This window comes from Podarcis erhardii (assembly GCF_964252035.2).
Source record: "Podarcis erhardii genome assembly, chromosome: 1".
In the NCBI taxonomy this organism is placed as follows: Eukaryota; Metazoa; Chordata; class Lepidosauria; order Squamata; family Lacertidae; genus Podarcis; species Podarcis erhardii.
Genome location: NC_138497.1, coordinates 3,292,292 through 3,303,824, shown reverse-complemented (window position 1 = coordinate 3,303,824; position 11,533 = coordinate 3,292,292). Strand labels below are relative to the sequence as shown.

Here is an 11,533-nt window from a genome sequence, read left to right as displayed (position 1 = left end):
TTCCGGGCTCGTTTCCTTCCTTCGCCCCGGAACGGAAGTGAAATCTCCCCATGGAGAAGAATGGAGAGATCGGAGACGTCTCCCTGGCTGCGCTTTGTGAATGAATGAATGAACGAATGAATGAATCTTTATTTGCGTCAGCCACCGGCCATAGCAATAAAACAACAATACGATATGCAAAGAATAGAAATGAAAAAGTCAGTTCTATAAAATACATTTTAGGGTTTTGAATCAGTAGTGAAAAAGTGCATTTTACTCTGATTGCCCCAGCTAAAAACCTTGCAACCTTGCAAAGTCCTCTCTGGCCTGCGAGGGATTTCCCCCCCCCCCGCCCTCTTCTCAACCCTTTGCTCTGATCTCCTGCTGTTTCGTATTCTGATGCTATTTATTGCTTCTATTATCTTAACGATTCTTTCCTCTTAAAAAAAAATATTGAGTGCAACTTTGGGAGACAGCAGGGCATTTAAATGATCGACATAATTTATTTCCTTGCGCCCAACAGCAAAGGCAATGTAGGATTCTTGAGCTGTGATCCCTGCATTGCAGGGGCTGGACTAAATGGCTCTCTACGGACATTAATCATGCTCAAAATGGGGCCCGTGGAAATGAAATGAATGGGTGGCTTAATTGGATATCACCCAGTAATTTTTAGCACGGCTGCTATTGCACAGTATCACATCCGCACAGAAACAATAGGCAGGAGCTCATGAAGGTGAGTTGCTGAGAGGAATCAGCAGCCAGGAGAGATTTGCTGCTGCTGTTCCGGTCCTGCTTGTGGGCTTCTTTCTGTTGGAGTGTCTGACTACTGTCAGAAGGGGATGGATCCAGAAGCCAGATTTCTCTGCTCTTCTCCCCTGCCTGATCATGGGCTAGTCCTGCACATGTCTGCAGCTGTTTAAGCAACCTCCAACCTGGCATATTCCATTAATGGCTTTTGGGAAGCCCCTGGATGCTATATTGACTTGATGCTCTGCCTTTAAATCCAGCTCTGGTCCCAGCTAGAGGAGGGTGTAAGGATGGCTTGGAGCTGATAAAGGCCTTTATTTCTAGGTGGATCGTAAAGTTGGCACAGGGAGCAATTTTTACCTGGCCAGACACAAACTGAAGATGTTACGAGAGGAAGTGAATGGAGTACTATTTTCAGAAGCTGAATTTAAAAGTGTTGGATATCAGAGAAAGCGCTTAGGAGACTGAAGCGCCCCCCCCCCCCAGCAGCAAACCATCATTTACCTATTTATTTATTGCATTCCTATCTCTCCTTTTCCTCCAAGAAGCTCTAGGCAGCGTGCATGGGTCTCTCTCCTATTAATTCTGCACAACAACTCTGCGAAGTAGGGTAAGCTGAGAGAAAGCAGTGACCGGCCCCAGAGATCACCTAGTGAAGTTCACAGCTGAGTGGGGGATTTGAACCCTGGCCTCCCAAGTCCCAGCCCGACTCTCCAACCATTATGCCATACTGGCTCTCAAAAGCATCCCAAAGATCCCAGGGCAGTTCACAAAAGAAAAACACATAATCAAACAAAAGCAAACCAATAACCTCCCTCCCACAGATTTAAAAAGCCATAGATTAGCAGGAACATAAAAGCTGCCTTATACTGAATCAGAAAACCTTCTTGAGTCCATGGCTCCCTTGACCTACTCCATTCTTTCTGCTGCATTCCTGTGGGGCTCAGGAGCCCAGTTAGGTCACCCCATTGCCTCACCCTTTTTTGAACACCCTCCCTTGTGGAGTGTTCCTTCAACCTCTCCTCTCCCCTCTCCTTGCTCCTCTGGGCAACCGCAGCTTATGCCACTGGTCTTTGAGCTGCCCCCACCCACCCCAAAGAGTGGCACCTCCTCACACTGGCCCGCAGGGCCCTCGGAAGCAACCCCCGGCCAGCCCCAGAGGCACCTTTCACCTGCAGAGCTTGTAGCCAGGGCTGCTGCAGCACACAGCCATGCAAGCCTTGGGGAGGCAGAGACACAAGAGGGCATCAGAGGAGGGAGGGAAGGAAAGAGGGACAGAGGCCAGTGTTGCCCACAGCACCCCTGACCACCCTTCAAGGCAACTGAGGGTGCCACGGCACACAGGTTGAAAACCACTGAAATAATTGATCTCTCTAGCACAGACTGGCGGAAAGCAGCTCTCCGGTTTCCGGCAGGCCAGGACTTGAACCCAGGACATCCAGCTTCACCCCCCTCAATATGTGGATTTCTAGGGAAGACTCCCACCAATCTGTGGTGAGATTGCCCTGGTGAGGTCCTCCAGCGCAGTCTGGTATGGCATTCAGATTTGGAATTTTAGTGGTTCAACTGGCATTTCATTGCCTGTTTTACAGTTTCTTTACCCATTCATTTTAGCACCTGCAAAATGTATTTTCCTTGTTACTGACTCCCCCCAAGCTTGCATTAGAGAAAATGGCTTCCTAGCTGCCTTGAGCTTCAGAGGTCTCATCGCTACAACTCCACCGCTTAAAAATTCTAGATGTACATACATAGAATAGCGGGTATAATCTCTCTCTCTCTCCTGCCATCTACTGGCTGATGCATAGATCACCTTATCAAGATTCAAACTTATGTCTGGAGGATATAAACCAGCTGGGCAAAGTGGCTCTGGCCTATAATTCTAGCTCCTTCGCAGGCTGAGGCTAGTAGATGCCTTGAGCACTGTGGGTCTATGGTCAAGTGACATGCATGCTCAGGCTACCCTTTGGGAACTGAAGGGTACAAGGTTGAAAAAGGAAGGATGAAATCATGCCAGTCAAGAAACTTTGCCACACCAAATGGCAGTTCCATGTGGGGAATGTTATCTATAGTGAAACTGCAAGTGGTTCCAACCTCTTTTGATGTAAAAACACCCACAACAAACCCCTTTAGATCGTTCAACAAATCTGCTTTGTTAAATTGGCAGCAATTATTTATTAAAATAGAAATAAAATATAAAGCACAAAAACTTGGGAATTTAAACCTTCATTTAGATGGGAGTGTGAAGTTGATTAGAAGGCAACAACTTCCACCCCTGGCTGGAGAAAACTGGACATTTGAAACCTCTGTCCTGCGCCCAACCTGACATTTTATAAACCTGCTGAGGCGACATGCGTGCTGCGCATTGCAACTCTCCTGCTGAGGAACCCAAGAGGAAGTGAGGGTCAAGAAAGGCCGGAGACACCATGCTTCTAAATTCCCTTTGCTGGAAACTGCAGGAAGGTCCTACTTAAAGGATTCCCATAGGTGCCAGGTTGGCCACTGCAAGGCTGGGCATGCTGCCACTAGCCTGAACCAGATGCCGGACTCTTTTATGTTGTTATGAGAAGCAACTGGGTACAAAAGAAAGAGTCAGGAAACAGAGGAGTCTCTCTGTAACTAAGACTCCTCTTCAGTTAGGCTCCTAACTCATACCATGGATATGGGCCATAAGATGACAAGGCCCCTTTTGGGTGCTGCATCCAACCCCTGCCATCTCCTTCTTCCCAAGCGCTATTTGCTCTGACTTTAGAACTATGTCAAATCATGAGCATCACATCAGAGTTTGAGAATCTGGGCAAACAAGTCCCTATTTTTTATTTTTCTGTACACAAAAGCATCTTATGTGTGGCAAGAGGGTCTCATCCGGCTGAAGCAGCTTCCATGTTTGGTGTCCTCTTCAGGCCATCTCTGCGGGTGGACGGATGTTTAATCCAGCTGAAAAGTGGGAGAGAGAAGAGTGAAGACCTTCAGTGCGACTTTCTCCAGAACCCAGAGGCCCCTTTTTCTCCTCTGGGGCATCTCTCCTCTTGGGAAGGAGCAACTCGCTCCTCGCCCCTTCTGCCCGCCATCAGGGAAGCGCAAGGAGCAGGGCTGACGGCCCTCGCTGCCCCCCTGCCCCGTCCCAGAGCCCCCTCCCTCGTTCCTGCCCTCCACCTCACCTTGATGAAGCCGATGTCCTTGGCGTACTGGCGGAAGCACTGGCGGCACATGTTGAGCCCGTACTTGCGGATCAGGCCGTGGCGGTTGGAGCAGACGCGGCTGGGGGGGGGGTAGAGGAAGAGGCCTGGGGGTCAGGAGGGATGAGGACCCCTGTTTCCCTCCCCCCTCGGAGCAAGCGCCCCCTCTGCCCCCTCCCATGGTGGGGAATGGGGAGAGAAGGAGAGACCCCCAGTGGGTCAGGGGACCCCCCCTCTCTATACTCCCCCCCACCCCTCAGAGGAAGAGCTCCCCTCCCACGAGGGAGAGAGAGGGAGGCCTGGGGGTCATCCGAGGAGGCACGAGGAACCCCCCCACTCCCTTTACTCCCTCCTCTTCCCCTCGGAGGAGGCACCCCTCCGTCCCCCTCCCACGGGGGAGAGAGAGGGAGGCCTGTGGGTCAGGGGGAACGGGGACCCCCCTCCCCATACTCCCCCTCCCCTCAGAGCCCCCCCTCTGGGCTTGGCTGCCCTTTCCTCCCCCCCCCTCGCCTCCTCTTTCCCTCCCTGAGGCGCCTCGTGGCGGCGGGGCTCACCCTTGTGGGGGGGGAGAGAGGGAGGCCTGGGGGGTCAGCCGGGGGATGGGACCCCCCTCCCCATACTCCCCCCCCCGGGCTTGGCTGCCCTTTCTTTCCTCCCCCCCGCCCCCCTCTCCCTCCCTGAGGCGCCTCGTGGCGGCGGGGCTCCCTCCTCCTTCCCTCCCTAATCCTCCCCCGCTCCCCCGCTCCCCCTTCCCTCCACCCACCAGGATCGGGACCCCTGGCCGAACTTCCTCGGGTGGCTCCAGTAGAGCTGCTGGTGCCCCATCTTGCTCGGCGCCTGGCGAGGAGGGAAAGGCCGCGCCCCACTGCGCAGGCGCATGTGGGGGGGGAAGAGGAAGAGCCTCTCCCGTCGTGCCCCGCGCCGGCCCCGAGGCCCCGCCCCTGACGTCACGGCGCGCCGAGGCAAGAGCCTCTCTCCCCGCTTTCTCGCCCAGCTGGGCCCCACTGCGCACGCGCTGGCGGAGGAGCAGCCTCTCCCGCCCCCTCTCCTCCTGCGCTGCCCCGAGGCCCCGCCCCGTCTCCACCCCCTGACGTCACGGCGCGCCGAGCCAAGAGCCTCTCTCCGCGCTTTCTTGCCCAGCCGGGCGCGGTGGCGCGTGCCTGTAATCCAGCTACTCCTGGAGGCTGAGTCTGGCGGATCGCTTGAGCTCAGGAGTTCGGGGCTGCTGTGGGCTATGCCGATCGGGTGTCCGCACTAAGTTCGGCATCAATATGGCGAGCCCCGGGGAGCCGAGGCGCGCCAGGTTGCCCAAGGAGGGGTGAACCGGCCCAGGTCGGAGACGGAGCAGGTCAAAACTCCCGTGCCGATCAGTAGTGGGACCGCGCCTGTGAATAGCCGCTGCAGCCTTACCTGGGCAACACAGCGAAACCCAGACTCTTTTGCTGCTCATCGGAATGAAGAAGAATAATATTATTATTAATAATAATAATAATTGGAAGAGAGAGGCGCTGCAGCCTCACCGGGGAAACACAGCCAAACCCAGACTCTTTTGCTGCCGGAATTAAGAATAATAATATTAATAATAATAGTAATTGGAAGAGAGAGGCGCTGCAGCCTCACCGGGGCAACACAGCCAAACCCAGACTCTTTTGCTGGATTCAGTACTGTACAAATTAATAATAATAATCAGAATAAGGGCAATTCGGAGAGGGGCGCTGCAGCCTCACCGGGGAAACAAAGCCAAACCCAGACTCTTTTGCTGGATTTAATGCAACAAAATAATAATAATAATAATAATAATAATGAGAAGTGCAATTGGGAGAGAGACGCTGCAGAAAGAACCATGCTCAATGCATTTATTCCACAAGAGATTCCATCAAGGGAACTCGTCCTCCAACCCCCCAACCCCCCAATTCTTTTGCCCCCCGGATCAGGCAGAGGGTCACGGGCCGCTTGCAGGAGCTCCTCGGCCCGCAGGAACAGCCACGGGCCCCGCTGGCCCGGAGATCTCGGGGAGGGAGCGGGCTGGGGGGAGGCTTGGCCGGGAAAGGGAGTTTGCCCCTGCTCTCCCCGCTGGGCTGCATTTCTGCCAAGAACTTCTCCAATGGGCTCCTGCGCTGCGCGACCGCCTCCTCCTGGCCAGAGCCCGGAATTGCCGCTCGGGCCGCGCGCACTTCCCCCAGCCGCCAGCAGGGGTCAGTGCAGCAGCGCTCCGGCATAGGAAGGGGGAAAGAAGATGCTTTGAGGATCTTTTAGTTGCGGAAACAGATAAGCCCTTCCAGAAGTGAAATCACAGGGTAAATGAGCAACTCAGCTTCATTTAGAAATGGGGGAAAACGTGATCCCCCACAATGTATATTCCGATTCCCAGACATGGTCCATTGAAGCTGTCCCTAAACTGGTTTCCAGATGTTTGGGACTACAAGTCCCATCACCCCTGATCATCACCCTTGCAGGGCCCTGGTCTTCATGGTGCATCCTGGAGTCCCAGAGACTGCCAGGGTTTTGTGGGAGCAATTTAAGGTATGCTTACCAGATTCTTTTTCAATGAATCCGGGGACACTTTTTTTTTGGGGGGGGGGGGGTGGAAGCTGGGAATCAGTAGTGGGGATGGTGAGGCAAAAGACCCTGGGCCCAAGCACACATGCACATTGTATAAAGGTGCAAAGCCCTTCTTTCGCACCTTGTGAAACATAAATGCAAAATATAAATACACCGGAGGCACAAAAGCTGTGCATGCACATGGAGAATCGCTCTTGCTCTAGTCTACTAGATGCCAATCTGCCAGGCGGACTGCTCTTTCAGGATGATTATGCATTACAAGAGGAAAAGCTGACAAACATCGTTGTGGGCTGGTCTCTTTTTAATGAGCGCGAGGTACAAGCACAAGAGAGGCTGAAGAAAAGGATGCAGTTAAGGCACCTGGCTGGTTTGCACAAAGTATAGCCAGTGCTTTTTTCTTGAATAAGAGGTGCTGGTTCTCACCATGAAGTTGTTACAGTATGTGCTGCACTTTTTTAACAAAAAAAGAGAAGAAGTTGGTGCCGGTACTGTGTATCTGTAACCTGAAGCGTATGTAACCCGAGGTACCACTGTATTCCTTTTTTTAAAAAAATTTTTTTATTGGATTTTCACATTTTATAACAACACACACACAGACATATAAATGATTTCATATCCTTGCTTTCATAACCCTCTTTCCCTGACTTCCCCCCCCCCCATACATCCCAATTTCCATATTAAATTCAGCAAGTTCTTATTTCCTTCCCCAATCCTATTCTTATTATGTTTAAATTTGATTCTTTTTGTTAGGCCCAATTCAATAATCCTTTGCTTATATACATTAGATCCTTATTCTAAGATCAATCAAGATTCTTATACCAAAAATTTCCCTTTTTTTATATTAAAATATGAATCAACATTATAAAAAACCCAAAAATCATAAAATTTTAAAGTCTACTTTTCCCCTTCCCTCCCTGCCCAGGTATCTGTCCCTTCCAAAATAACTGTCCTCTTCTAAGATCCCTAGCCCGGATTTCTCACGTCGGAGGCCTTTAAGTCTATTTCAGTCTCTCCCTGCCTGTTCTGTTGGTAATCCATTTTATTGGTCTTCAAGTCTCGGGGGGTCTCTTCATCCTTTCTCAGATCAGTCCTAGTTAGAAGGACTTGCTGCCAAGGTTCTGCCAAAGGTCCCCAAAGTTATATTTCTTTATTTTTTTAACTTCCCATATTTTATTGTGTCCAGCGGCTTCCTCCCTTGCTTTTCTCCCTCCATGACTTGTAATCCAAAGGGCTTCTCTGTTCCTTGGCTGTAAGGAGTCCTGTAAGAAATTTAATATCTGTACTTTCTCCCCTTCAACCTGTTTTTCCTCCAACTCCAAAGATGTCTTTTCTGGTTCAGCTGCAGAATCTTTCAGAGTCAATTCCTTCATTCCATCAGCAGGATTACTTGTCTTAGAGATCAAGGTCATCAATTGTTTATCCATAATCATAGCTTGCTCTTGTAAAGTTCCCACGAGAAAGAAGGCTCTTTCTATTTCTGCTAGTAGTTTTCCTTCGGCAGCCATTGTAATGTCTCCAGTCCCCTCTAGAGGGATTGCCATTGTTAAAGTTCTATACCAACAGTCTTTTTACCTTGTTATTTACTTTGTTTCCAACCACTTCTAGTTGAATATAACACTTTGTAAATCCAAGAGATATAAAGTAATACAGTTCTCTTAGTCCTGCCGTTTGACAGCTCACTTGACAGCTGTCAAAACCCTGTTCTTTCACGCTAGGCTGATACAGGGTACTCCCAGGTTCGGGGGGGGGGGTACACAGAAATTTTCTAAAACTCTCCTCTTTCCTCCAGCACAGCTTAGAAAAAACAACAACAAAAAAAAACAAACGACTTGTTCACATAAATTGATAAAATCTCTGTCAATCTCCAAAAGACACGAGATTATTTCTCTCTGATTTTAGGCTTTCGCTCCTTGCTTTAAATTGTCTGTATGAGGGGGGTTGCAGACTTCCCTTTAGCACATCCCCCCCGATCGCCAGATTAGGGATAAAATTTCTTTTAAAGTTCGAATTTCCTTTACTCACGGGGCGTTTACTTTCGGTCCAAATGTCGGGAAGAAAGTTGACGCTCTCCGGCAATGGCTTGCGGCTTCACTCCACTGAGGTAGCGGTCTACTCTCAGCACCACGCCACTCCTCGTACCTTCTCCGCAGCCTTTAAAAAGGCTCTTTGACTGTCGAGGAGGGCGCTTAAGGTGCCCACCGAGTCACCAAGTCCACAGGTATCCGCACCTGTGGTTTCTAAGGGTCCCCGCGTCGCCGGCGCGGCAAGACCCGTTCTCAGCGGAGCCGATTCCCCCCGGAGCTCGGAGGGAATCCGCCATTAATCCGATCGCGTCAACCCGGAAGTCCACTGTATTCCAAACAGTGCCAGATTTAAGTACAGTGGTACCTCAGGTTACAGACGCTTCAGGTTACAGACGCTTCAGGTTACAGACGCTTCAGGTTACAGACACTTCAGGTTATAGACGCTTCAGGTTACAGACACTTCAGGTTATAGACGCTTCAGGTTACAGACTCCCCTAACCGAGAAATAGTACCTCGGGTTAAGAACTTTGCTTTAGGATGAGAAGAGAAATCATGTGGCAGCAGCAGCTGCAGGCTCTTGTGCTTGGGTCTTGCTAGAGTGGGTTTCAGCCACTATGAAAACAGGATGCTGAACTAGCCATTGGCCTGATCCTGAGACTCTTCCTATGATTAGGAGGTCCATAGTCAATGAAAAAATGAGTTCATCGAATCATAGAGTTGGAAGAGACCACAAGGGCCATTGAGTCCAACCCCAAACAGAGTTACGTGGAGGCATTTGACAGAAGAAAGAGAAAGACCATTGCATTGTAGAGTTGGGACCCCAGAGAATGGTCCCGTATCCCAGCCCCTGGCAATGGCTTCATCCAGGTGTTTGGGGAGACAGTACCAGGCGAAAGGGGGGGCAAGGGAATGAGGCATAGCTGTCAACTTTTCCCTTTTCTTGCGAGGAATCCTATTTGGAATAAGGGAATTTCCCTTAAAAAATGGGAAATGTTGACAGCTCTGGAATGAGGTCGGAATCTTTGGAGGGAACAGGAGACCTCGGAATAACTGGGGGTGGGGGAATGGAGCTGCCAAGGCCATAGCGTGGATCCGACCTTCTAAAATCCCTTTGTTGTTGTAAGGTGATGTTCCTTACCTGGCCCCTCTTGCCCCCACCCCCTGATCAATAAAGCCTAGGAGTAGTTCTGGGGGGTGCAGACCGTCTCTCCCCCCCCCCCCGGCAGCATCTTAAACACTGCTTGGCCCTGGGATCTCGCACGCTCTGCGCTTTTGCGAATCGCTTTCAACAGCCGAATCAATATTCCGTGCAGGGTAATACAAACAGTAGGCTAATGGTCAAATCACTATTTTAATTTAAAACAGAGGAAAAGGAGACATCTATTATCTGTGCCAATAAATATTCTGCAGCCGCTGCGTGCTGGGTTAATAATCCCACGGACGCATATGTTGAACTGAAATTAAATGAGATCAAGTGAAGAGGGAGAGTTTTTTGCTTTGATCCTTGTGCCTGATTTCCGAAGGCAGGTGGCAGGCTTGTCACACAGCTGAGGATGCTTTTTGGCTTCAGCATTTGAGGGGGGTTTAAAAGCGGGGGGGGGGGGGGCTTAAAAGGCCAAGGCCTTTGGCCAAGGCACAGTCTGACCCCCTCCTTCTGTAATCCACATAGAACTCTAGCCCAATGGTTGCCATTAATTTGATTTTGAATTGATTTTAGAATGCATTTCAATTAATCGATTGTGATTTTATGCAAACTGTGTTACTTTTATTGTTGTTAGCCGCTCTGAGCCCAGCTTCGGTTGGGGAGGGCGGGATATAAATAAATTATTATTATTATTATTATTATTATTATTATTATTATTAAGTATATGGATGCTGCCCTTCTTTGGGGCTGCAAATGGGCAGCTTCAGGTTCAGTTAAGAACCTTTCCATGGAGGTGCAAGTTACAGCAACAGCCAAGGCGACATTTTTCCACATTTGCCGCATCAAGCAGTTGGTCCCTTATCTTTCCCGCCCTGCCCTGGCCACAGTGATCCATGCGACGGTCACCTCCAGGCTTGACTACTGTAATTTGCTCTACGCGGGGCTGCCCTTGATGCTGACCCAAAAACTCCAGCGGGTGCAGAATGCTGCAGCGAGGCTCCTCACAGGGTCTCTGCCATGGGAGCATATTCACCCAGTGCTTTTCCAGCTGCACTGGCTCCCGGTGGAGTACAGGGTCAGAATTTAAGGTGCTGGTTTTGACCTTTAAAGCCCTTCATGGCCTAGGACCCTCGTACCTACAGGACCGCCTCTCCTGGTCTGCCCCACGGAGAGCCTCAAGGTCCGTAAATAGCAACACCCTAGAGGTCCCTAAGGAAGTCAGATTAGCCTCAACCAGAGCCAGGGCCTTCTCAACACTGGCCCCGGCCTGGTGGAACGCTCTGCCTCATGAGACCAGGGCCCTGCGGGATCTGATCTCTTTCCGCAGGGCCAGTAAGAGTGTGGTTCCGCCTGGCCTTTGGCGTGGAGCCAATTTGATTCCCTCCTTCTCTTTCTTTTTTCTTTTCCTTCTCCTCCTGCGATGAGGCTACATTTTAATATTTTAATGTTTCAATATTTTAATGTTGTATTTTAATTTTGTTTTTAAGTTGTAATCATTCAACTTGTTTTTATTATTGCTTGTAAGCCGCTCTGAGCCCGGCCTTGGCTGGGGAGGGCGGGGTATAAATAAAAATTTATTATTATTATTATTATTATTATTATTATTATTATTATTATTAAGGGAGCCATAATGATCAAGGCGCTGGAGCAACTCTCCTAGGAGGAAAGGATTCAAGGTTTGGGGCTTTGTAGTTTAGGGAATCAAAGAACTTTAGTGTTGGAAGGGACCCCGAGGGTCATCTAGTCCAACCCCCTGCAATGCAGGAATCTCAGCTCAAGCATCCATGGTAGGTAGCCATCCAAGCTCTGCTTAAAAACCTCCAAGGAAGGAGGGTCCACGTGGCTGATGGAGAACATGGTTGAGGGAGGTGCATTAAATAAAAGAAAGTGCTTTTTTCCAT

General features: G+C 50.1%; 1 protein-coding gene across 1 annotated transcript; it reads right to left on the bottom strand.

Moving 5' to 3' along the window:
• Positions 1-3,507: 3,507 nt before the first annotated feature.
• Positions 3,508-4,774, bottom strand: LOC309350052 (small ribosomal subunit protein uS14). The gene is made up of 3 exons (XM_081876569.1): positions 4,666-4,774; positions 3,885-3,984; positions 3,508-3,660 (listed from the first exon to the last, which is right to left on the bottom strand). Exons 1-3 carry the CDS (start codon positions 4,725-4,727, stop codon positions 3,652-3,654), a joined length of 171 nt encoding a protein of 56 aa, XP_081732695.1. The 5' UTR covers positions 4,728-4,774; the 3' UTR covers positions 3,508-3,651.
• Between the last annotated feature and the right edge of the window lie 6,759 nt (positions 4,775-11,533).